The sequence below is a fragment of the Amblyomma maculatum genome, chromosome 8 (assembly GCF_055883805.1).
Source record: "Amblyomma maculatum isolate TAMU_Amacu chromosome 8, ASM5588380v1, whole genome shotgun sequence".
NCBI classification, from domain to species: Eukaryota; Metazoa; Arthropoda; class Arachnida; order Ixodida; family Ixodidae; genus Amblyomma; species Amblyomma maculatum.
The window spans coordinates 124,257,575-124,283,165 of record NC_139351.1 but is presented as its reverse complement, the minus strand read 5'-3'; the positions used below and the strand labels follow the sequence as shown (position 1 = coordinate 124,283,165).

Genomic DNA, 25,591 nt, shown 5'->3' with positions numbered 1-25,591 from the left:
GTTCGGCGAAGCTTGGACGCCATGCACTTTTATGTTTAGCTTCCGGCTACGGAACTCAAGATCGTTAACAGTCGCTTTCAGTTGCTGAATATCAGAGGAAGCGCATGCAACTTCTAATTTGCCAACACGGCTGTTCAAACCACTGATGTCTTATTCCTGTTTAATCTGCCGATTCAAGATGTCACCGTACTTCTGGGACAATAACTCAATTGAGTCCTTAATCTCGCTAACCTGAGTAGGCAGCCCAGCAAGAGCATCCAGCCGTCGAGTCAAGTCTGCCAGAAAAACAGCTCAGAATCAGGGTTCGTTTTGTCCCCACATTTGGCTTTTGAACGGCAAGCTGCACATCGCCATGCCCTGCGGCCACTCTCGCCTTTAGTCTTAAATGTTGACTCTCACCAGCCAGGACGACTACCGATATGGTAAGAAGACTCACATTTCATCCACTTGAGGAAGCGTCCGTCATCTGGCAGGGGCTCGTCGCAGGACTTGCATGTGTTTGTCATGACAGTTGCTCCATATGCCCCGTAGCATTCAGTTAAACAAAACGTACTACATGTAGCAAACAGCACAGAGCAAAATCACGAAACACGGTGGCGGCGGCGATAGTAGCGAAGCAGCATTTATCAGGACAGTAAGTGAATTTACCAACCTGGATAGGCAAAAAGAGAGCAGATAAGGCAAGAGCCCTTCCACCACCGCCGCCGCCGCCCGTGTGCCCAGTTGCAATTCCGGCACCAGAAACACGACAACACCTCCACGATTTCCGTGACGTCAAACAGGGAGCAGTTCCGCAGTCACCGCAGCAGATGAAGTCTGGAGGGTGAACAAGATTTGGTGCTGAAGAATAGAAAGAAACTTCGCTTTGGGAAATAGCAGCAGGCAAGACGGTTCCAGCAAGCCATGAACAGTGAAGCACCGCCGGCGTAGAAGTCGGAAACCAACCTTGATAGGCAAAAAGAGAGCAGATAAGGCAAGAGCCATTCCACCACCGCCGCCGCCGCCCGTGTCGTTAGCATTACCACTGCAAGTATGGAACATATATTTGTCGTGACACGAAGTAAACCCTAGCTATTTGAAGGGTTCGAACCGTAAATCACAACGGCTGAAAAGATGGTAACAAGGGAACGAATTGCCTGTCCATTCCCTTTTCCCCCTTATTTCAACCTTGTTTGTGCTTCTGTTCGAATATACACAAATACCCATGTACCCACTAATCTGAGAGGGCTGCACCAACCCCAATAACGTATATTTGGTGCCAATCTATGCGCTAGCTGGGATTATTCAAGCATCGAGTTACTTGTGGGTTGTATTTGGCTCAGAGACATAACAGCGGAAAACGAGAAACACACAGAAGAAAGAACATCCGACGAGGCACGCATCTTAACGTCTCATGCTAGTGAGATGAAGTATAAGTACACAGCTTAAGATGAGCGTGTTGTCGGGCTAGTTGGTTCTGCATACTATATAAGAGAAATGCGCAACAACTTAAACAGGACTACTGTGTCCTGTTTAGGTTGTTGCGCATTTCTCATATATGCCAATTTAAGATGGTATGCTGTGTGAGGTTTAACGTCTCAAGGCTGCACATACACAGTACGCGGGGCGCCGTAATGCGACTCAGCTTCAGCTTACATCCCCTGAGATTCCTTAAAATGACTGAAATCGTACAACACACTTTGCGTTTTCTTTTGTCTTTCGGTTTCTTTGAAATGCGGTCGGTGCGCAGGACACCTCACAGTAGATGCACAGCTTGCGTCAAAGTGTCACAGAGAATCAGGGACAAAGAAAACATGGATGTAATCTATGGAGTAAAGCAAATATTGTTCCAATGGAAGTTATCATGCCACTTTGGTATCCACGCAGTTGAACGGAAGCTAACTCGACCCTTCCTAGTGTTGCTTTGTGTGTCTCGCTGGTGTGCAAAAGAAAAAAATAATAATGCTAGCGATGACTGGACCACGTGTGACGTCTACTGGTGACGTATATCTACTGTATCCTGTAGCCACTGTAGCTGTCGAAGGAGTAGGAACAAGTATAAACCGGCTGTATGAGAAGAGTATTGTCATGATAATGCTAGTCCCATTCAAAAGCTCTCTAGATGCAGCGTGACATCCCGAAATATTGACGAATGAGACACGCACACGAAGGAACTCTCTTTGCACTAAATATCAACCGTATGCATAGAATACTTATGGTATATATCTGCGTGTGAATGAATTCATACCTGGAACACTGCGAAATATGTTTTGCGTTATTACTTTAAGGAGCACGGTATACCAGCTAGAGCATACATAACTCATAGTCAGAAGTGCTAGCGTGCTCTTTCGTCGCAGGCCTAGTGTCGGCAGCTCTTCTGGCCTGGCCTCCGGGGCAGCTGGGACAGTTCGACGCTACGCTCGCGTGGTGTTCCCTGCTCCTCATCCTTGGGGTTTCGACATCGGCGGTGGCGTTCGCTTTTTCGCTCTGCAGTCGGCCTGGCGTGCGCATAGAATTAAGGAAAAAGAGGAGCGGCCGACGACATCGACGACCCAGACACCGATAAATATGTTTCCGATGGGTGGACCGTGACTACTCGCTGGTCCCTTACCTGCCAGAAACGCTTGCTGTATTCGCTAGGCTTGTTTTTTATGCGGACCGTTACGGTCTACTTGAAGAAAATGGCAACCCGAAAACAACTGGTGTTTTTTTATTGCGTGGGTCCAATTGTTTTTGTATGGGTTATGTAGGAGAGAATAAACTTAATTATATAGGGTGTGTTGGTCCGTTCTTTGCTGACGCTTCAGACGACATTTCTTGGAAAATAAGAAAAATATGAAGGTGTGTAAAGTGAAAAAATGGCACTTGACCAACTATTACGGCTTTTGCGCAGTCATGCTCCGATTTCCTTTCAAATCTAGTTCTTATTTGCGGTTAGAAAAAGTGGTAGTTTCACTGATCTATTCGATGTTTCCAGTGACAGACGTTTCCAGCAGCAATGATTGTAGTTTCGCTATCTGCAGTCATGAGTAGTTACCGGATAACCGGTACCCATAAGAAGGCATAAGATGCAACTGTGCCCTCAGGCACAGTTTCTTTTCTGGCTAATCATCCTAATTTATAGGCTAGTAGCTAATTTGAAATATCTCACTTTTTACCTAGTATTGTAAGACACGTGTATGCCATTAAGATCAGTAGCTGGCCGCTGGCACCAGCAGTTTCAGTTTTTAGATTTTCTAATGCGCATTTAATCTGCGCTGCGGCTTGACAAACCCAGGTCATCTCATGTTTCAGTGAGAAAACTGCCTTCTTCGGCTCGCAATCAGTAAGGCTCAACAATTACACCTTGCCTCGTCGTTCAACTGTGATGTGACCTCTTACGTATTTAAACTTTACTTTTGCTTTGAATTCGAGACTAACAACAGTAGGTCAACATAACTCCGAAATTGTACAGAACTAAAGAACATATAAGAAGCGACACTTTTCATTCGGGCAAAAGAGCACAGAAAAAGATATTTCTGTTAAGTATCTGCAAAATATCTTGTCGTGTGCTGCATAAATATTTCATTACACATCTGGTGCATAATCTCAAAAGTAAAGGATAACACTCTCGGATCTCATGCGGCATAAAAGGGGATTAGCTATATCACAGTAATTTGGATTCAGTTACAAGTTTGCATGTTACATTCTTGTGACGCCGGTATTTGACAGAAGTTTTCTTGCAAAGTTTTGTGCTGCCTAGTTAAGATCATGCGAGCATACAACCTCCGACTTAAGAGCTCTTGATCACGCTCACGGACGCACTCGGCGAAGATGACTTTTATGAGTGTCCTTAATTCGGAGCGTCGTGTGCTGCCATGAAGTTTGCATAGAAACCTCGAGAGTTCTCCAAGAAGCATGTCAACTGCAGTCGTGCTCAACGCATTTCATAGATCACCTGATTGGAGGCATTGAGGCATTAAGTATGATCGCAAGTGGCCCTTGTGACTGCCTTTGTTATGGTTGCCGCATTGACACCACTGATGAATTGCTCCTTGTCGTTTGTAATTAAGCGTAAAGAGATCAAGGTACATTCAGCCCATCTGTAGCGTTCCACTCGCCGGGAATACATGCATAACCTTGAAGAGCACGCTACATGCTGGATGTACATGTTTGCTAGCGGAACATGTTTTCTTGTGAGCAATGGACACGCATTCTGCATGCGTGATGACCTACGTTGAGAAACTTCTTTTTAATGAGCCAAATAAGAGGAGAGTTGGTCATATGGTACTTTTCGTATATTTTTCAACACATCTAAAAACACATTCTCTTTCCCCCTGCGCAACAGCATCGAAGACCACGAGCTCGCATCGCTGTTAATGAGTTGATCGTGTGAGGTGTTATCACGCTCGCAGCGTGCGTAGAGTGCCGGGTTTGGAGGGCTGAAGTGAGTGCGGAGCAGCTTCAACGGTCGTCTAGCAAACTCATTACAGCGTGGATGACGTGGATTGTTTGCGACTCTGAACGTCCTGCGTACATGCGCCATAAGCAGATGGATTCAGCGCTCGTGTTTGCATCTATCTTCCTGTCCAGCATCTGTGTGGCTCTGTTTATGAGACTCCACATTCTTGGCTACCCTCGCCATTCTTCTTTCCTTGTATTTAGACGGTAGTTGGTCACTGACACGACGCCGCGCCATAGCGTTTCTGGAGGAGTCTTGCAAACGTGTTAGCCATGGCCGCTTCGCGAAGCAGCAAGTGATTGCTACAGCTACAATTCGCTTTTACGCCATTTTCCGGATTATAAAAGCGTTGTCTTCACCACAAACAATATATTTGCTTTCACGTGACAGACATATCAGTCTTCCCTGATTTACCATTCCCATTCAATCTCCCTTCAACCCCAAAAGTGATTTGGCAACGGTACCGAATCGTTTTAAATTCTGTCTGTAAACGGCGAGTGGCTGTAGAGCACATATGGCTGCTAATCAACATTTTCTACTTTTTCTGCTTACATATTGTCCTATATAACATCCTATTAATACCCAATAGCTCGCCCCAAGGTAAATATATGGCTAGCCACAGTAACTAGGATGTTCGGGGTAAGCACTGTCAGCTTCAATCGTCGCCGGTGGCCTGTCTGTTGCGGCGCTGGTTTGACCGCTTGCAGAAGTACACCTGACACCAGTGAGCCACATTCTCACATGCAACATAGCTTTGCCGTATCTATACCGCAAATGCACACCAATATTTGAGTGGCCCATGCCTTCAACAGCGTGATGCTGCAGCGAACATCTCACATGGCCCGTACCCACTGCGTCTACACTATGAACTGACATCTCTGATTCACTATAGCCAGGAGCGTAGCTGGTGATTAACCCATGCCATTTGAATAATGAAATAGTTATACATTACCCGGACTATATTGTGCCCAGCGCTGCATATGCTGCCTACCCACTCTCCTCTCATTCATTCCGCGCACTTCTGTCATTGCATTGGCAGCATTCCGTGCCGCAGACGCTGGAAACGCGCCAAAAATATTAATTGCAATCTTAATTACCTAGTTCCCTGAAACTTTTCGGTGGTTATTACGTATAGGATCACTCATCCTGTTGGGCATTCACTAATCCGCCTTCAAAGCTTTCTCGCTAGTTTCTATTCGCTGTATAGAGGACCAGGCTGTGCCATAGACATTGCACTGTAAGCGCAATGATAATGCTAACCCTCCCCCCCCCCCCCCCCCCCTCAAAAAAAAAAAGCACTACGCATACAATATTCTAGGTTGCATGGTCCTCGAGCCAGTGCTGTAGTTATTTTGCATAGACTCTCTGTCGTGATGAGACATTCACTAAGACCACCTCCACGATTTCTTCACTACTCTCCACTGATACAGACGGCCAGACTGTGCTACTGTAAGCAGAGTTGTACCCCTGTCCCCCTCCAGACAAGAAAATGCATGTACACGTACAAGCTGCAATGTTTTTGGTGACAACCTAGAAACCTCTTGAAGTTTGCCACCTAGAATCCCTCGCCGCGCAAATCCATTCCCTAAGCTGCTTTCCACTGTTTCTTCTAGACACTTTCCACTGGCACGAACAGTAATTGTGTGCTAACTCGGCATGTTGTTACGTGTAGCTATGCTATATGCTATAAACTCTGTATACAAAGCTAAGCCATAAGCTTAGGTTTACTGATTGTTTTAGTTTACCGTTTTCTCTCACTCTCACAACTCCACGTTGCAACGATGGTACGTTTAGAAAGACGTCAACCGCTTTTTGCGTGGCCGTTCGCTCCAGAGCCAACGTGAACTGCATGCTCTTGAGCCGCGAAGCCTGACAGACTGAGTCTTGCCATATGTTGCTTTAAGAAAAAAAACTATGCTAAAAGATTAGAAACAATTACCTAATTAATGGGATGCATTCCATAGTTGTTTCCTGTGAACGGTGTCATCTTTGGTGAGCATTATGTGTATTGTTCCATTGCCGTGCTTTATTTCTGCATGGGGGAAGGCTTAACCTGATTCTTCTGAGTGAGGACCCGCTTTGGTGGCATTTTGGAAAACTTTTTATTTACAACAGCGGGCACCAGCCCAACATTCCCTCCTGGCATGAAGCCAACACAGCCAGTTTCTGCACATCAAACGCGACAAGTCGAACAGTTGTTGCCCCTCACTCGTGGCTAAACTGCGCGGACTCGCCTACTCCTCCGCCACCTTCCCACGCTGACCCTTTTTCTCCTTGGCGCTCTCTTACCTTGTGACGAAGTTACTCGGACAGATGACGAAAACTGCCATGGTAGCCAAAGAACTGGCTCCAAGAGACGTCTCGGAGTCGTAGTTAGATTTGCTGGCCATTGAAGATTCCCTGTAATCACTGTAAACCCTCTGTGTCCCCTCTGAGCATGGGCATGCCCAGAGGGAAGGGAAGGACTACAAGACAGCCTGGATGGCGAAAGCAGGTAGCTTGACGTCAAGCTTCATGAATATGAAATTCTACACGATGTTACCCAGTCATGTCTGAAACTGGAAGCTGATTTTTTATGCCCATTCAGAAAATTATGGAATCTCAGCTTCCGAGTGAGCGGAAATCCGAGCCCGGATTAGACGCTGCAGCATGGTAGGGAGAGAGTAGATCTTGTTTAAGGTCAGACTAAGACCCGTGCGTAAGTACTTCCTCAAGGATGACCGCCGTGAACTGGTCGATGCGATCATTCGTTTTGTTCGGAGTTCTATAAATTCCGGCAGCCAGCCCTAGATTCAAAAGGGAAGAGAGTCTTGAAAAACACGACACTTGCGGTGCTCTTGTTCGGCCTTTTATTGCATAGTGATCTCGCCGCTTCGTATGTACAGTCAAAGGCATCCATTCAAACCCCAAGCATTCGTAGATATTTTTGTACCCGGGCGTCACTGCCATACCCACCACAGTTGGTGTCATTAACGCCATCCACTCGATTCTTGCTCGCATCGCTTTCTTTTAGTGTGTGTGTATCTGTGTGCTGGTTCAATACATCTCGTGTGTATATACCTCTTTATTGTGTGTCGAAAAAAAATGGCGAAAGCACACCCCAACATCTGACTTTGAGAAGTATAGAGATAACAAGTAATAGCACTCCAAACAAGTCATAGCACTCCAAATGCGACTACTTTGCAACATTAAGGCTAGGCTATTTGGGCATGTGAAAGAAAAGACGCGCAGGTTGATCGTGCATACTGCTCGATTCACAAATCTGCACGTGACAGGGGAAATAAATGGGCGATAAAAGTTGGGCCCGACTTGGGCACACAGGAAAGCACTTATAATAGATAGGCAGTGAAAACTTTTGGCGTGAACAATCCAAACTTTCCTCTTTCCTCGAGTCCCCCTCGTCTCACAGGCTTGTGACGGCATAGATATCAACAAGACGAGAAACTGCGCTCTAAGATGAACTATTTTGTTTTTATCTCTTGATGTCAGCCGCCATTCATCACTGATGCACAGGCAAATGGAAATGCCGTTATAGACTCATACCAAAATGCATATTATGAAAAGTTCGCCATTTGCTCCTCCCGGTTTCTGGGACATATGCGTGACCATTATCACTATTTAATCAATGAGTCAGTTTTCGCGAGAAACACACGGAAGGGTGTAATTACGTACCCAGCCGCTAGGGTGGAACGTGTTGAAGAAAAATTAAGTACAGCGGCTGATGGGGAAATAAAAAGTCGGCTGCGCACTAACAAAACACGGGTATTTGTCGTGCGAGCCAACAGAACAGTTCGCTTTTGGCCGTTTCACAGCTCCTTATAGAAACAAAATACGAGAAATAAACGAGCCATAACTAGCATAAGCACACTGGCTTGTAGACATTTTTCTCCTAGTTAAGAAGCGACCACTGCGGTAGTTGCAAAATTTTTGGTCCTTTATTTTAAAGTGCGTTACATTATTCTAATGACTGTAGATTACCAGCAGTGCGATTTAGGTAGACAACATTCGAAGGGCAGTTCTACCATTATACGGCTCGTCTTGTTCATCTGTCAAAATCCTAAGCTAATGGCAGTACCGCGTGAATGTTATAGCACGAGAGAATTAAATCAGATGAGCAAATATCTGAGGTACAGCCTTCTCAGACATTGTTCCATTCCATTGCTCAAACGATGAGCTAACAACAGAGATTTTTGCGCAGGCTTCTTTACTTACCACGATCACATGTTTCGGCAAAATTTAGGAACTGTTCCCTCCTCCCTCAATTCAGAACACACTGCAGAGTCAAACCGGCCTCGTTGATAGAGTGCCTGCCATGCCACCGCTGAAGAGAGGCGGCTGCTTTGAACATAATTAAGATAGTTGAGGCTGATTTTGGCACCTTACACCTTAATTAGCACATATATGCACGTGCTGTGCAAATCGCTATTGTCTGCTATCCTAGGGTAATTGATCATCCTATACTTCATCGCTTCATCCACAGAGAATGTGGGTCACGGGGTACATGTCCTCCTGATTGGGTGTTCAAGAAAATATAGCAACAGCGTAACGCGTTAACAAAATAACCGATATTACTGTCTTAGTGACGTCGGTTTACAGATTGTCACAGTCTACCCCATGCAAATAGCTAGGCAGAACTGCGTGCAAGCCTTGCCGCACTTTTGCGAGATATATATAAAAGAGCAGCCTTCTCGAGCCGTCGAAGCTGAATTTTCAAATGGTGATTCACTTGAAATCCGCACAGCAGGGGTGGTACCGGAGGAAAGCAGGTTTTCTGCTTGAGCAATTCCCGACGACCCGGGATTACAATATTGCTGCATGACTCTAGGGATGAAGTTTATTTATTTTTTTTTTTTTTCAAAAAGTTTGTTTCGAAAAGCTGTACTACATGAAAGGCGAAATGAGATGTAAGCCACGACCCGACATTCCTTGTCGTAAATGAATGAGTAGTTTGTAATGAAATAGATCAATTCGGTTCAGTAAACAGGCTTTTTGAAGGGTTGTTCGGCAGCAGGCAGTCCACATAGGGTTAAAAGCCGTGTGTCACGTAGTCCTGTAAAGCTCACGTGACCGCAGAGCATATTCCGCACACCTTATTATTGGCTACAAACATAAAGGACCTAAAAGTAAAAAACAAACGTCATATGTGATGATCAAAGTAAAAAATATCACAATACAAACAGCGTGAAACTGGCCAGGAATGAACGGTTTACCAAAAGTTCATTAGCTATCATAACAAACGACCACTAACGACTGGCCACACAGGAAGAATACCACGATGAGCTTAGAGTATGGTGGAACATGGTTATTTCCAGGAAGTGAGAAAGACACGTCAGACGTATAAAAGCTGCAAGTTCTTCGAGAGGGCAGCTCGCAGCTTCCGTATTTCCTAGCGTTCATCAAGTATACAGTCACCTTGACTCTCAGTATAGGAAATGCATGCCAAACCACCGTCTTTGTGTTGGAGGAGACACGGTGTCAAGGCGCAGCATAGTCTTGTATCTAAAACAATGGGTCAAATAATAAACAAAAAGCACAACTTGGCCGATAGAAGAGGGGCCACAAAAAACGCTGACCTATTTACGAAACGAATCCTACAATGCCGATTTCTCACCGCGTTACCTTAGAGCTGCAAAAACCCGCGAAAGACGTCAAACAAAATAGTGACGTCAAAAACGATCTCATACGCACATTTCAAACACCCTCTATCTCCAGCGTATTTACGGTGACTCAGCAGATGGGCCTTGATCGGTGCCGTTGTATACAAACTCAAGCGCTCAACGCCAAGGACTCGCCCAGAAGACTTCGTGCGCATATGCAAATAACGTGCAGCGACGTCGTTTGCACAATCACCTACTTCGAAATACCCTCCGACAGAACACTTAGCTGGACATATCCACCGCAGGATTGAACAAGCGACTTCTGCTGCAACAACGTACAGATCGAAGCACAGAGCCTAACTTTCCTTATAGAGTCATGACACATCGCTGGACCACCATGTATCGCTTCATTACATCGCGCGCCAAGCTTGTGTGAATGTGTAGCTGCTGACTGCATAAAAGACGTTCCGGCGTCCGATGTCGGCAGCTACGGAACACTTTAAGTCCTGGCAACTGACCGCCTGCATCCCGGGCTCTTGCGACGAAGGCATTCCAAGCCGTAATAGCCAAGCGGAACCTCGTCGGCGAACAAAATTCGTCACCACGAATGGTGCGTATCGTCCATATTTTTTTTTCTCTCACCTATATGAAGGACTAGCCGTTCCGCTACGAGCGTCGGGAAACATCGCAACACTTTTTACAGCCAGAGGCAGACTCGGCCCGTTCGCCCAGAAAGATCTCGAATCGAAGCAGCCTGTGTCGCAGTCAATCCACATTTGACCCCAAAATCCATGCCACGTTTACAAGTCACGTCTTCCAGCGAAGTAAAAATGAAAAAAAAAAAAACCATAAACGCGCACTTTTCCTTAAGGAGCGAAGAAAGGCACAACACAGTCACAAATAGAAGCACTCATACTCGGAAGCCCCAAGGGAGCAAAACGCAAGGGTCGAAGAGGATAGCAGCGGTTGGCTCGACGCAGGCGTCTTCGTACCACACTGGGGGGCACTTCATCGTTTTCCCTTTCCCTTAATGCCGAGGAACTTCCAGAAAGATGGCTGGTTCGAGGAGCAAGACTCGGTCCTTCCGGTGTCCTCGACGGGCTTGTTGTTGGGCTCCTTCAGCATGTCCAGGAAGGTCTGGTCTGAGCGCGCAATCTTGGCCCTCGTCAGCGTTATCACCTGCGGTTGCTGCGCCGGAGGCTGCCGGCTGTGGTTGTTGTTAACCGCATTGTTGCATAACACCTTCGGGTCCTCCACGAAGGCCTGCGAAACAGAAGCAAGAAAGAAGCGTTCACAGAGTGATGCATCAAAACGACGCTGCTACTCATTAGTCCTTTCTCAACTGGCATTCAGCTTTAACTATAGGTTGCGATGAAAAACGGCACTCGATGTCAACACTGTTTTGAAAACGGCTCTGGCATCGATACGTTTTTATTATTTTCGTTCACCTTTTCAGCTCTAGCATCAGTGAAAACAAGCCCTCCCCCATTAATTAAATCGCGTTATTTATAGTTAAAGACCAACTCCGTAGCTTCTCTCCGCGTCCTGGTATTCATAAATGAAACAGAATTGGTTAGCTATGAAACAAATTTATTAACAGCACGTTACTTAGGTGGTAGTCTTGATGCCTTGAGCCTGACTATACTAGTACACTATAGCATGACACACGAGAAAAGCTGCTTCTCGCGCAGGACAGACACCCGTGAAGCGTAAAGACAGGGCTGTTTTTCAGAAAAGATTAGCTGCATATCGCTTTTTCTATAATTCCCATTAGCCACCTGTGCTAGCAGTCATTTGAGCGGCAGCAGTGTCGCGCGTAAAGTATAGATATGAATAGGAGTAACTGTAAATAGTCTGACCCTATGCGCACCGGCATTGCAGAGGAGCTTACGAACATGGTGTCTGGATAGCTTGAAGCAATTTCCCAGTGCCTTTTATTCGGCAGTGGAGCCACCTCGTTTCCTTTAAAAAAGCCTTGAAAAAACTGACAAGTGTGGCTCTTTGGGCCGGCTGGTACTTGGCTCCACGAACAGAAAATAGCATGAATAAACGAAACAGAAAACGCGTGGTGAAGCTGGAACGATATAAGCGCACACCTTTGTTGTATCGTTTTCACGGTCCTGCATATCGCGACAGTGTTAAGACTTCAAAAATTTTTCTCCATAAATGCTGAGACCTCCATGAACCAGCATGAACATTTTCCTCAAAGGCTACAACAATACCATTATTAGCTATGGCACATGCAACGAATGAAATTTCGGACGTTTGACATCTTGCATCTAGACGCAGTTAAAATTCTACAATCAAAGCCACGTTTTCCATCATGCAAACCCGCACGAAGCTCCTGGATCCACTTCCAATCGCCATATTGGAATATGATGTCATCATAGAAGCTCTATGACAAAACTGCTGACGTCTTCTTGCGTAGGACCTTATGCTACCTCAACTAAATGGTTCGGCACAGGGCTGTGATGTAGAATAAGATTGGGTCCAGCACTGTTCGCATTTACTAAATGGCCTCGTAAAAGCTCTCGAACCGTCCTTGTATGTGTTAAGCTGATTACTGATTATTTCATTACTTGCAACTGAATCAGAACAGTTGGTGATCAGCTTGCTTTGAATCCTAGCCTACAACTAGTAGCGAATCGGGGCGGCAAATAGGAAGTGGTTATTTACTTTGATAAAAGCTGTTGCTGTCTGGCGTTAGTAAGAAATTAACCAGTTAATGTTTGCGTATCAGATACAATAACAATTTAATTAGAGAGGTAAACGAATATAGGCAACTTGGCGTCGCAATAACTTCCCGTATGAAACTGACAAATCTCATAGACAATATATGTTCCTTCACTCGTCAAAGACAACGTTTTCTCGGGTCTTGTGTGGCCAGTTATTCCAATGCATTACAGCTGAAGGCATATAAATTCATAGTGACACCAAGTGTCAAATATGTCTGCACTGCATGGCACCCCTTCACAACAAATGACGCGTGGAAACTTGTAGAAATACAAGCCTTACCTCTCGATTTATCTTCAATCGGTACAGGCGCCTATAGACTCTCCGAACGCAATGGTGCAGCATGCATGCCTGATTTTTCCCGACTAGGCATCCAACCCGAAAACTATATCGCCAAAGATATCACGTGACCCTCACGCCTACAGGCACAGCTTATGTCTCGTGCCCATTATTTCGCGGACCAACTCATATAAGTACTCATTTTTTCTATGAACATTTTCTGAATGGAAAGTTCTGTCACACATTGCCAGTTGTTTTCAAAGCAGTTCCCACTTGTTTGCCAGTTGTTTTCACCCTCGTTGATTGATGCTCTGCAGTTGTTTTATGTCATGCGTTTTGTCCTCTATGTATTTTATTATGCCACGTTGCACTATGCATTTTTGTTTAGTTTGGTTCGGTTAACGGTCTTTAACGTCCGGAAGTGACTCCGGCTATGACGCCGTAGTAGAAATCTCTCGAGATTTCGAGTACCTGCGGCTCCTTAACGTCCACTGACACCGCACAGCAAACAGGCACCTTGTTTTTAGCCTCCATTGTAAAGCGGCCGCCACGATCGGGATTCGATCTCACATCCTTGGACACGGCACTCGGGCGCCCTAACCACTGCGCCACCACGGTAGGGCTTATTCAGGTTTGCATTATTCCGCATTATTGTATCGATTGTATAACAGATTGCACTTGCGGACGTTTTTGTGCTTGAACACTCTCCTGGTTGGGCATGCTACATGTCCGCAGTATTTTATAACTAAATATATTGGTTAACGATGTCATTTAGGAGGAGGGGGGGGGGGGGGGTAGCTAACGTCATTCACAATGCGTTTAGCGATTGCATTGAGAAAATTGTGTTCAAAATAGTTGCTCATAAAAGTTAGCACATAATACTTTTATTTATATTCGATTTGCTGACAACAATGCTGAGTAAATAGCTCAGGGGTACCATTTCAAAGTGTCATTTAAAGCTTAGAGAAGCAAAGTACAACGGTGGATCTCAGAATTAATATAAAAAAAATTGAAGTACATTGCCCGACGGCCTGGCCTCGTTGTACAATAAGCAGCGAATCACTTAAACTGGTAATTGAAAACATATCTATTTGAGCAGATTGTAATTTGCAGCTCCAAACCGCAAGAGTGATATAGCTAGAAGAATAAGAATGCCTTGGAGTGCATATGACTGGCATATGGAGACTTTCGAGAAGACTTCAAATTAAGTCGATAATAGGTGCGGCATTAAATGTTTAAAAGGAGGCGGTGTTGGTTAAGTCAGGAATTCCGAGATAATTAGATACATTAGAAAAACGATTATTGTACAGAAACAAAAGGGCGATATCCTGCGTTAAATCCAATGCCTATTATTATATATCTGCACCACGCGAGGTGGCACAGTCCCTTTAAGCATTGTACAGCGGCAGCTTTAAAGGCTTGTTGTGCTCTGAAAGTGGCGAAACATTCTCAGTGGCTTGCTAATGGCGCCATCTCTTGCTGCCAGGGCGCAACTTTGCCTGCGGGATGGGACCTTCAACGTGGTCCCAGTAAAAGCCCCGGGGATATGCGGTCGAAAAAGTGCAACCTTGTCCGTACTGATAGTGTATGCCAGACTACACGACGCGGGAGCCTAGGGATAATGGATAAAGGAATTAGCACTGCGAAAATCGAATGAAAAAGCCTGAATGGCAATTGCCTACATTAAGTAGCCTGATATTCAAGCTGCTTTTTTTTTTTTTCCTTTTTTCTCTTTCATATGCTCTTTTAAGCTATCGCTCGAAGGGTGACCATAGAACAGCCCAGCTCATGACCGCGAACAGAAACGTCAAAAGGCAGCTATGTAAAAGCAGCCCTGCGAAAGCGCAGGTGAAGCTCTCGAGTGGTTAGCTGTGTCAAAACCCCAAGATGTCCTTATTTTATTAACGCGATATAGTAAATGGCCCCGCTCACTAACAGTTATGGGGACACTAAAGCTCCGCCTTTAAGGTCATGACGCGATAAAGTAGGCTACCAACCCGCATATAAAGCCCCGCTTTAACCAAGCCGTATGAGCGTGTCTGCATGGTCTAGGGGTAACGCGAATGCAAGGGTCCTGGCAGGCTGATTCTCATATCACCCTCCCGCGTGTGAAAGGGGAGTCCAGAGTTAGCAGCTCCTTCTAAGCTTAATGTCAGGCAACCCTACGCGTCCAGTCAGTGCGTGGCCATGTTGGCTGCCAGCTCCAGCCTGCCAATGCCATGATCGTGATTTTTTACTCTTGACGTCAGCTTCGGCGGAAGGTCGCCGACACTGAAGTTTCGGTGAACGGGGCGGGGCGTTTAACGCTATTGCATTAAGGTCCGGTGGCGGCCGTATACCTTCACGCCACTGAATATCCATGTGCACCACGTTGTTTTCTTTGTGCTATTCAATAACCAGTTAAACAGGCATTCGCTTATTGTGTTGCTGTTCAGTAAAACAAAAAGGGAACTGCCTTCCAGCACGTCACCTGGGCCAAGTTACGACTGATCTGCTTCCGAATGGTCTTCTTCATGGACAGGTGGCGCTCCAGGTGCCGGAAGTCGCGCTCAGTGAGAGGGTTCTGCACCCCTCCTCCGTCCACAGGGTTGCCGGGCGCCTGGTGGCGGTTCTGATTGCACTGGTTGTTGGGGGCGTGGTGGCGCGGCGCTGGCAGCGGGCTGGGAGACTCCTTGCGCCTCGACCTGGGAGAGTGGTCGTAGGAGCGCAGGTCGCTGAACACGTCTCGGACGTGGGGGATTCGCCGCTCCATCATGCGCGGTTGTCACCGACACATCAGATCGTCCGCTCACTCCCGGAGGCGGCGGCCTGGTTTGCCTACGAGATGAAAGGAACGTCATGGTCAGTCTTACTGCTTGCCTCTTCCGGGCTTACCAATGCAGTGTATTCTAGGAACCAAACAAGACGCCGCCTTCATTCAGGTTTAAGAAAACTTGCGGCTACTACTACTACTACTACTACTACTACTACTACTACTACTACTACTACTACTACTACTACTACTACTACTACTACTACTACTACCATTGCTACTACTACTACTACTACTACTACTACTATTGCTGCTGCTACTACTACTACTGCTACTACTACTACTACTACTACTACTACTACTACTACTACTACCACTACTACTACTTTTTCTTCTTTTTCTACTACAACTGCTAATACCACTATTAATACCACTACTATTATTACTACCACTGCTGCTCCTACTGTCACTACTACGACTTCTGTTACTACTGCCATTGCTACTCTTAAATTTTTAACTTTTAAGGGATTTTATTAATACTACTTTTGCTGCTACCGCTACATGCTCAGGGAATTATTCTATATCATATTAAGAAGACAAATCTGGCATAAGGTTTTCTAAGCTGTTTTATTAGTGTGAAAAGGCTGACTGTGGTTTTGATGTTAAATTATTCTATCGACTAAATAACTATACTTCCAGGTATCTTGATTGCCACTGCCAGGGTTCGCTTTCGCATACAATTCAAAATCATGCGGAACTTTTCGTACACAGTGCGAAAACCCTTTTTGAGGGAAACACAAATTCATCAGTACGTTATCAGTAAGTGTTTTTTTTTTTTAAAGGGGAAGGTCAATTTTTATCAAAGTACCCAATTCGCGACCGCTGAACACTAGATTCACATCGCTCAGCTAAAATTACCCCCAATGCCCGCTGTGAAACTATATATATATATATATGTGTGTGTGTGTGTGTGTGTGTGTGTGTGTGTGTGTGTGTGTGTGTGTGTGTGTGTGTGTGTGTGTGTGTGTGTGTGTGTGTGTGTGTGTGTGTGTGTGTGTGTGTGTGTGTGTGTGTGTGTGTGTGTGTGTGTGTGTGTGTGTGTGTGTGTGTGTGTGTGTGTGTGTGTGTGTGTGTGTGTGTGTGTGTGTGTGTGTGTGTGTGTGTGTGTGTGTGTGTGTGTGTGTGTGTGTGTGTCAGCAGCGTTAATATCCGAATGAGCACTATAATTTCATGATTTCTGTAACATCCAATTAGAAGATGCCTACCCGCATGGTGTCCCATTTGCAGTCGCTCAACCCCTTATGAGATAAATTTTTTCAAGAAAAGTACTACGTATCTTGCAAAACTAACGATGATTGCTTTGTGTCGACACATTTTCTCAACACATATAAACATTTCGCTGAAAAAAAAAATGATCATGAGACCGCTATTACCGCTCTTATCTGAATAAACCCCTGTATGTATGTTGGAACCAGTAACTTTTTTTCTCGGAAAGTTCGAGCTACAGGCTTACCGTGCAACAACGAACAGGCTTGCAACGAAGATCGAGGCGCTGGTAAATGATTCGCACAGGTGTAAGGGAAACAAAAACCAGCATTACGTGCTGCCACCAAGCGTTTGGATGAACAACTAACAAATAAAAGGTGGTGAATTCCACACTCTAGAATACCTAAGACAAAACGTTGTCGGATGAGTACATCTATCACACTGTGTCCATGGGCAGACGACGTCCTCGTCTCGTGGATGATTTCGCATGAGCCTTGTGCGAGACGCTAAACATGTATCTGCATATCGAGGCATTAATGCTGGGACTGCAGTATATCTTGGTTCATGGTTGTCCAGGCGGCGCTTTTCTTAATTATTTAACGAGCTCACCAGTCGGTCGAGACGCCAACTAACAACTGGAGGTATAAAAAGCACCAGCGCAGTAGAGGGAAGACCAGGAAAACAAAAGAGCGCCCTGAAAGTATACAACCCAACGCAACAGTATAACAATGGACGAAATCTGTTCGAATCGCAAAGCGAGGTTTCTCCGCAAAAACGACTTTTTAAGAATCCGTATAAACAATCCGAAGTAGGTTTGGAGGTCTCTCAAAGACGGCGACCGTAATCTGCTTATGCAGCTCTTCTGCGGCACAGTTTACGGACTGCGATTCGGTAATTGCGCAAGCATTTTGCTCGGTTTGAGAACATTAAAGCGGCCGTGACTTCACCGATTTGTCACGGATTTGGTAGTAGCCGAAACCACGCAACCCTGCCATCAGCAAACGACACTGAAATGTTTTTGAACAACTGGAAGCAACTCGCAAGTGCTCGACTTAAAAATGCCAGATATATTTAGCATATGATATAAAGCACATAGACCATTGCCATGTTTGTAAATAATGGTCCCAGTCAGCAGCGACGTAGAGTGTAGTCCGAAAAACAGGCTGTCTACACAGCTTCACGTCACGGTTATTTCGAAACCAACTCGCATGAGCCGATGTTTCAAGGCGTGTGAGTCATTTTTGCTTGAAATTATCGTTCTTTATACGCCTGAGAAAAACAGTTCTATAGCCCTTCTTCACGCAGTTCTCCGTTCGGAATTGCCACGCATGTTTGTATTAGTTTCAGCCTCCACTTCCAGTTAGTAATAAGCAGCCCGCTACTAGCCTATACAAAATGAAACAGAGAAGGCGAGGAGTGTACAGAGAAGTTAGTCTCCTACTGCTCTCAACTTCCAGTCGTGTACACCGTATATCCGATTTTCGCCCTAGCGAATGTTCTTATCGCAGAATTATTTGTCCATGTGTTGTCGACAGCTGTTAGGCTACTAGACAGATAAAAAGCGCTTAAAATATGTAGGAAATGTGATGGGCTTCAAGTTTTCTTTGTGCTAAAAAATAGCATTTCCGCGATTATGACTAAGGATTGATTCTATTTGAAGCATACGCACATTAGCCTTCTTTTGAAAGCTAGTGACATCACAGGTGTATTCACAGTGTAAAACCACTCTGCTTAATGTGGGCTGCTCAGGATTTAAAAAAAAAAAAAAGTTTTTGTGGCATAGTAATAAGTTAATAACAGAGGTCAGGCATGTTCACCAATAAATCGGTTAGGTAGATTTTTATAGTTAACTTTTGTAACTTTTGTGAACGCAATTAGCGATATGCAAGCGACAACGAATAATATCCGTACAAGTTTTTCTACATTCAAACGAGCGATTAGCCTCACGGATGTAGTTCAACAAATGTTTATCATTTCTTGCGCAATTATAAATTAGGATCACCGACTATCCAAGGATGCCGTAAGATGTTAGAATATATTATAACGAATTATTCACTTTGTGTCGCGTAAATTGGAAGCAGTGCGTCTGTGACATTCTGGTAATCGAAGGCCACAGTAATTCGTGACGCCAGTGAAGTTACGCTGTTTTTGTCTCGAACTGTACATGTTTCTCCCTCATACATTGACACAAAGAGCCTGCAGACTAGCAGACATACAGTGGTGATCAGCCTTGGCGAGAGCGCGCCGACGACGCTCTACTGAACAAGTCCAAGACACACCAGTCATAAAGTTACTCGAATTCCAATTTGCCGACAGCGAAGTTAGCACTATAAATGTATAGGAACTTCCATTCATCTGCTTGCCGAGGCAAGTACTTAGAGGGAGAGAAAAGGTCTCGCTCAAAAAGAAATGCATGCTGGTCTACAAGGTATTCTTTATTCGCTCTCAACGTTGAGAAAGTCGGCCACACATATTTCGGATGTTTTCGCGAGCATTAAGTGGAATTACCTACTATCCAGTGGTGATTATTGAATGTCATTCCTCCTCTTATTCCTGGATTTTGCAATCAAGAGAGCTTCGTGAGGCTTTTCGGAGTGAAGCGCTTGCTCCATGTGCCGGGTTCTAAATGGCCGTTATAAAAATCTGGAAAATAACAGCTCTTTCATTTGACGAGACCATAGCGACATTACATCGTTTTCTGAACATTTAGGTGAACCGGTACTGAAACCTGCTGAAGTTAAAGAAATTGCAACCAGAGCATACTGCATGTGGGCCATACTGGCTGAGTACTGTGCTGTCAATGCCGCTCACAGCTTCCGTTTGGGTCCCACGCCGACGGAGACTTACATTTCATGTTTATTCTTAATGCGATAATATATTAGGCTTGCCATAACGGCGAAAACGCCAGAGCGAGCAGCAGCAGCGCCGTCGGCTTATGTACAAAGCCTCCACCTTCCAACCGTGGCAGGTGGAAGCAAACTAAATAGCACCTACTATTCTTGTCGAGCGGAAGAAGGGAAATCCCCTCCCCACCTGTAGTGAAATGAAGAGGAAGACGGGGCTAAGAATACTGAACACAAATAAAAGCATACAATGATTAGGTTGCGAATAGAACTGGAATAAGTATAGAATGAGTTGTACATATTTAATAGAATCAGACCTGGAATGTATTGGCGAGTGAAAGCCATCAAAATCGGAGTTGTAGCAAACAGGGGTATAAAGGTGAAGTGCTGTAGCATTTTATTAGCGACAAGGAAATTGACTGTGTCTATTTTTGAAGGAAAGATTCTCGGCAATATGGGTGGCAACGTACCTCCTACGTTCTACAGTTAGGATTATATTTTCCACATACAAAAGAAAACACAAAACAACAACGCACGGACGATGAAGAAAGGGCTGTTCACGGGTATATATTCAAGTACTGCACGAATTAAGTGCAACCTAGATAAATAAACGTGAGGCTTCAAAAATTACCCTGATTTTGCAGCTCTGGTGGTGAAGTAGAGCTTTCGCTCTAGAAAAGCCTTCATGAGGTAGAGTGAAGCGGTGAGAGCATTCAACTGGTCTAGTTCAATCGTTGTCAGCACTCTTAGTCAGTCAGGGTCTAGTGGGAACATACCCCGCTTGTTTTCTTATGTTTTCCGTACCGCAACGCAGCTCGTCGCCATATCGCGAAACGTGTTTAAAAAAAAACATAGTGGGCAACACTCCACGCGGACGACCCAACTTTTTGCACCCAAAACTAAAGTCACTGCCGATGGCAGCGCCGCCGCATCCCATGACGTCACTCTGCCAATTAGTGTAGCCGTACACGGACGCTCCTCCTGCGCGCAGGCCGCTGGGGTCGCGCAGGACGCTTCCGGTGTACGTCTGCGGTAATACGTTATCCATATTAGCGCATTTCCCTCCGCAGTTCCCCTCACAAGTGTACCAGCTCAGATCACGCGGTAGTGGCACTTATATTAAGGGTTGCACAAAACGGAAGAACCAAGAAACAAGAGGAAAAACACTCGTCAAGAGAGCTACCACAGGGAACAGTCTTATTCGAAGATAAAGCACTGGATGACGTCGAACAGATTTAAAGTACGGCTGAGGTAGGTGACTGTTTAGCCCAAAACCAACCATGACTGACTCTGCTATTCCTTATATATTCCTTATATTATATGAAACACTCACCAACCAAATCACGTCCCTCCCGCGCATTTTAACAGCGTGGTTGGGACCTAAGTATAGCTTTCCCACTCGATGCAATTGTATACACCCGGAAGCGAGCCGAGCTTCCGGGCACGCTACATTTGTTTCTTTTTTATTATTATTTTTCGCCGAAGACATTTTACGTTTTCGTTCGTAGCGAGAGCAAAGAACTCTATGAACTGGCTGTACGTTTCGAATGGGAGTAGACAACATCGCTGTCGGTGCAATGCTGTTCGCGTAGGCGACACTCCCCAAGACCATATACCGAGTGGGCGCTGACCACCGTTGCGCGTTGGCCGAAAAAAAAAGAAAAGGTAGGAAAAGAATCCACGAGGATGAGCGTGTACAACAGTGGGCACCTTACTGGTGTGGCGTACAGTAGGCCTAGCCGACTGTTGCCAGGATCGCACTCGCCCGCCCCGCAGACAAGAGCTGCACCGAATCTCCGACAGCAAAGCAGGACAGCCGATGGGAGAGGCAGAACAAAACGCAGCCCTCGCAACAATCGCGCCGCCGAACCTCCATGGCAGGAACAAAGCGGTGCGGATAAGTGGCGGACGGAGCGAAGACGGCCACGCCATTGTTTGAGTCCGAGCGAGCGAGAGCTGTGCGGCACCGGGCGGAGCCGGCCGGTTGGTTGCCGCAGGCGGGGCTCTTGCTTCTGCTTGCTTCTGCCCCCGGCCGCCGCCGCCGACTCGAAAAGTGCGGCGGCCGAGCTACCTGGACCGGTGCGATTCGTGACTCGGCTTGGCTGGCTGGTTGGTTGAGTGGCCCGCTTCTGGGTCGAGCAGTGGCAGTGCATACGCGCTCCACCGTCGCCGCCGCCGCTGTGGTCAGTCGAGCCGAGCAGCAGTGTTGGGGGGCTATCCGACTCCGATTCGTCACAGTCCTCTCGACAGAACTTTGTCTTAAATCTATAGTCTGTGACCCTTTCCACAGAAAAAAGCGAGATGTAAACTCGGCCGCGAGCTTTGTCGGCACGTGCCCTTTGTATCAGCACGCGTGGACAACGCTTGCCGCTTTGAAAGCAAAGTGCGATGCCCCCCCCCCCCCCCCCCCAAATGTTTAACGTTTCTTCGGAGCACTGCCAGCGGTTGGTCCCTTATTTGCAAAGATATAGATGGCGAAGGACAAGACACTCAACGCCGAGAAAGCACACGTCGTTCGCGATGTCCAAACTGTCTTCACCTCATTAATGATCTACAACCTCGGATAGCGTGACACGGTTCATTGTCCCAAAGATCACGGCAGTCACAGAACTCATTCTTCACTCGTGTAGCACTGTCTTTCTTCTCCTTCCTGCAGTGGTTGGCTTTGACCTTAGCGGAGCAAGTGTTCTTTTATGGACCTCATTGTCTAACCTCAGTAATGTTTCCTCTGACTCTTCGCTGGTACCATAGGCCTCCTGCGCGAACAAATGAACTAGACTAATTGACCATTTCCCCCGCTTCATTCTCCCTTATGGATCGCATTTTTTCATTTTTGAGCGAAAGCTCTACTTCACGATCAAAGCTGCAAAAGCCGCGCAATTTTTGAAGCCTCATCTTGATTTAACTTTGTAAGCCTAGCATAGCAACAATGTGTCTTAGAGTTAAACCAAAGAACCGTGCCAACCCATGAGTAAGTACGGTAACCACTCTCTATTATGGCTGACATCACCTTTGATTCTTGACCGCTGAAATCGAGCTACCCCCAAAATTTAGTCCGAGTAACTCGGAAATTGATCACGGCCAAATTGGGCCAAAATTTATATCCAAAAAAATTGCCGACGATTACGTTACTTCCTAACTGCGTCACTCATAGCCTGGATGATTTTTTATTCGAGATGTTTGCCATTCAGCATAGTGGGAAAAAGTGTAGGAGAATATTGGGGAAAAAGTAGGTCAGTCTGCTACGCGTCAGACTGCTTTGCAGTGGAGCGATTGTCTGTGAGACGACACGAAGGAAGAAGAGTGTTTTAACGATGAAGAGACATTATACGTGCTCTGTTTGCGTCACGCTGGTCAATGACTTCAGTCAGTGTTATATTAAGCTGAGCGTGCCTCTGAATGACGGGTGTGGGTGCAAAAAGGAGGAGGTAAGATATGGCGCGCATAGCCCCACGATTGATTAACTGAAGGGCGTCTACACTGTCAGTGGCCGAGGCGACGAAATTGTGCTTAGAACACTATCCGCGACTGGAGGAGAGCGCACAAGTTGAGAGGCGCACTCGCCAGAGCGCATAGCTATGCGGTGAATGAGACCGAGTATAGAGTGAACTGATCTATGGGTCGCGTTCAACTACGCGGTACCAGACCCAGATGTATGAAGAAGACTTTTCAGTAATATGCGTTGTGGGGCTAGTTGGTTCATACTCAGATAGGTTTTATGCGCACAAAAAGACGACACAAAAGACAAGGGAGACAGGACGGAGCGCTCCGTCCTGTCTCCCTTGTCTTTTGTGTCGTCTTTTTGTGCGCATAAAACCTATCTAAGTATGAAGAAGACGTAGAACACGTACGCTTCCTACTTGAGGAATAGGAGAATTATCTGTTGTAAAGTTCAAAAAAGCTGCCTTCCGTAAGCCAGATTTTTTTCCGATACGAAAGAAAATGATTTATATAGCACACCACAGGGTGCGTGATGAGTCGCTTTGATTTTTATTGCGAAAGCAATACTGCTCTAAGTTTCGAGCCTTCAGCGTAGCGCGGCCGGTAGCCACGTCTTACCCACGTGACGCTGTGACGTCACACCGCACGTGGCACTAGGCGATGTGGGCTGGCAGGAGCTGCCAACTTGACTCTCTCGTTTCACATGGGACGGTTATGTCAGAATCAGCCTGCTATAGGACCCTGGCATTCACGTTATCCCTATAGGCCACTAAGGCACGTTCATACGGCTTGGTTAAAGCGGGGCGTTATTATATGTGGGCTGAGGAAGAAGAAAAAAGAAGAACGCTCGGTCACCCGCAGCTAATGCTTTCGCTCAATGTTTGGTTCAGCAGCGTTGAACCCTTGTAATTTTTTAAATCTCATATGCCATACCTCAAAATACCATGGCATACTAAACCATACCGTACCATACCATTGAATACCACGCCATATCATATCATACCATACCGTACCGTATCATATACCACACCATATCATGCCATACCTATCCACCCATACTATATCATACCATACCGTATCATACCACACCATATCATGACATACTACACCACCGTACTATACCATATCATACCATACCATGTCATATAGCATATCACACCGTCCCGTACCATATACCATATCAGTCCGTTGTTTCTCTTTTATCATCGAGAACTCGGTAATATTCGATTATTTATTATCAATTTCATTCCTATACATTATCAAGAACTTATGACAGCTCCTGGCTAGCGCAGCTAAGCTTAAGTTATACTGCCTAAATGCGAGAAGTAGCATCGCTGATCGTACAGAAAATGTAGCTGGGCTTTTCACGTTAATTTCTTCGATTCCAAGTCACCTCGCGCACAATATACAATACAACGGAATCTCGATGCTTAATAGTCGACTAATCTAGCGTTCCACTGTGCAGATAAATAAGATGTAAGATCGACCTTTTTGGACTCCCTTTGGATGATCTCGTCATCCTAACCTCCCTTCTGGTGTGCACTATCATGTGTGTTTTGTTGTAATGTATTTCGCGTTCTTAGGCTAGTTCACTATGCGCTACACTTTCTGGTTTATTCATAAACAGTCGTCGCACATACATCCATTTTGGATAGTAAGTATACTACAATAAAAGGGCGGCTATCAGCCAGTGGTCTGGGGCATCATTTTTTCAATACACTCACTCATCGTCGTTTTCCTTTTTTTTTTTTTTTTTTTTTTATTCAGCGTGTTCCAGCATCGGTGGGAGTTTTAATCCTGATCCGGACGCTTTCTTTTCGTACACGAGTACCCTTCCGACGGCAATTCCCGCCAACTTCTATTTCTGTGTCAGCTCCGGCATCGTTGCGAATGCAATAAAATGTTCAAACCTAGACTGATTTGGTGCTTTAAAATTCCAGAAGCGCAATGCAAGGCGGTCGACCGTGATACCATGAAAATAGGTCGACACCATTGTCGTACAGGGCGTTACTTGCCGCTTTGCGTTCGAGTTGCTTCCGATTATAGCCTAGCTTCAGGGTTCCTCCAGCACCAGCCGAATTGCACAGAAGCACGCACCTGGCTACTCTATACATGTTCTCGCGCTCGTCTATCACCACACTCAAGAGCACGACGATCGCTTGCTTTTGTCCCGCTCGCAGCCTCCCCCCAGTGGGAGCACCCGACGCTCCGGATTCCGTACCACCGGGCCTTCTTATCTGTGGCCCCCATCTCTCAGTGC

General features: G+C 45.8%; 2 protein-coding genes across 3 annotated transcripts in view; both read right to left on the bottom strand.

Annotated features, from left to right (window-relative positions):
* Positions 1–704, bottom strand: part of LOC146182466 (dihydropyrimidinase-like) — a 202,459-nt gene extending 201,755 nt beyond the window's left edge. Inside the window, exon 1 of the mRNA XM_084577592.1 lies at positions 437–704. Coding sequence (XP_084433718.1) covers positions 437–506 — 70 coding nt within the window. The 5' untranslated portion in view covers positions 507–704. The remainder of the gene's footprint in view (positions 1–436) is intronic.
* Positions 705–7,255: 6,551 nt separating this feature from the next.
* LOC146182465 (uncharacterized) overlaps positions 7,256–25,591 on the bottom strand; it is a 98,580-nt gene continuing 80,244 nt past the window's right edge. For both annotated transcript variants that reach the window (XM_084577589.1, XM_084577590.1), the window contains exons 3-4: positions 15,500–15,846; positions 7,256–11,280 (exon numbers count right to left, since the gene is read on the bottom strand). In XM_084577589.1, the coding sequence (XP_084433715.1) occupies positions 11,026–11,280; positions 15,500–15,784 (540 nt within the window). In that variant the 5' untranslated portion in view covers positions 15,785–15,846 and the 3' untranslated portion in view covers positions 7,256–11,025. The remainder of the gene's footprint in view (positions 11,281–15,499; positions 15,847–25,591) is intronic.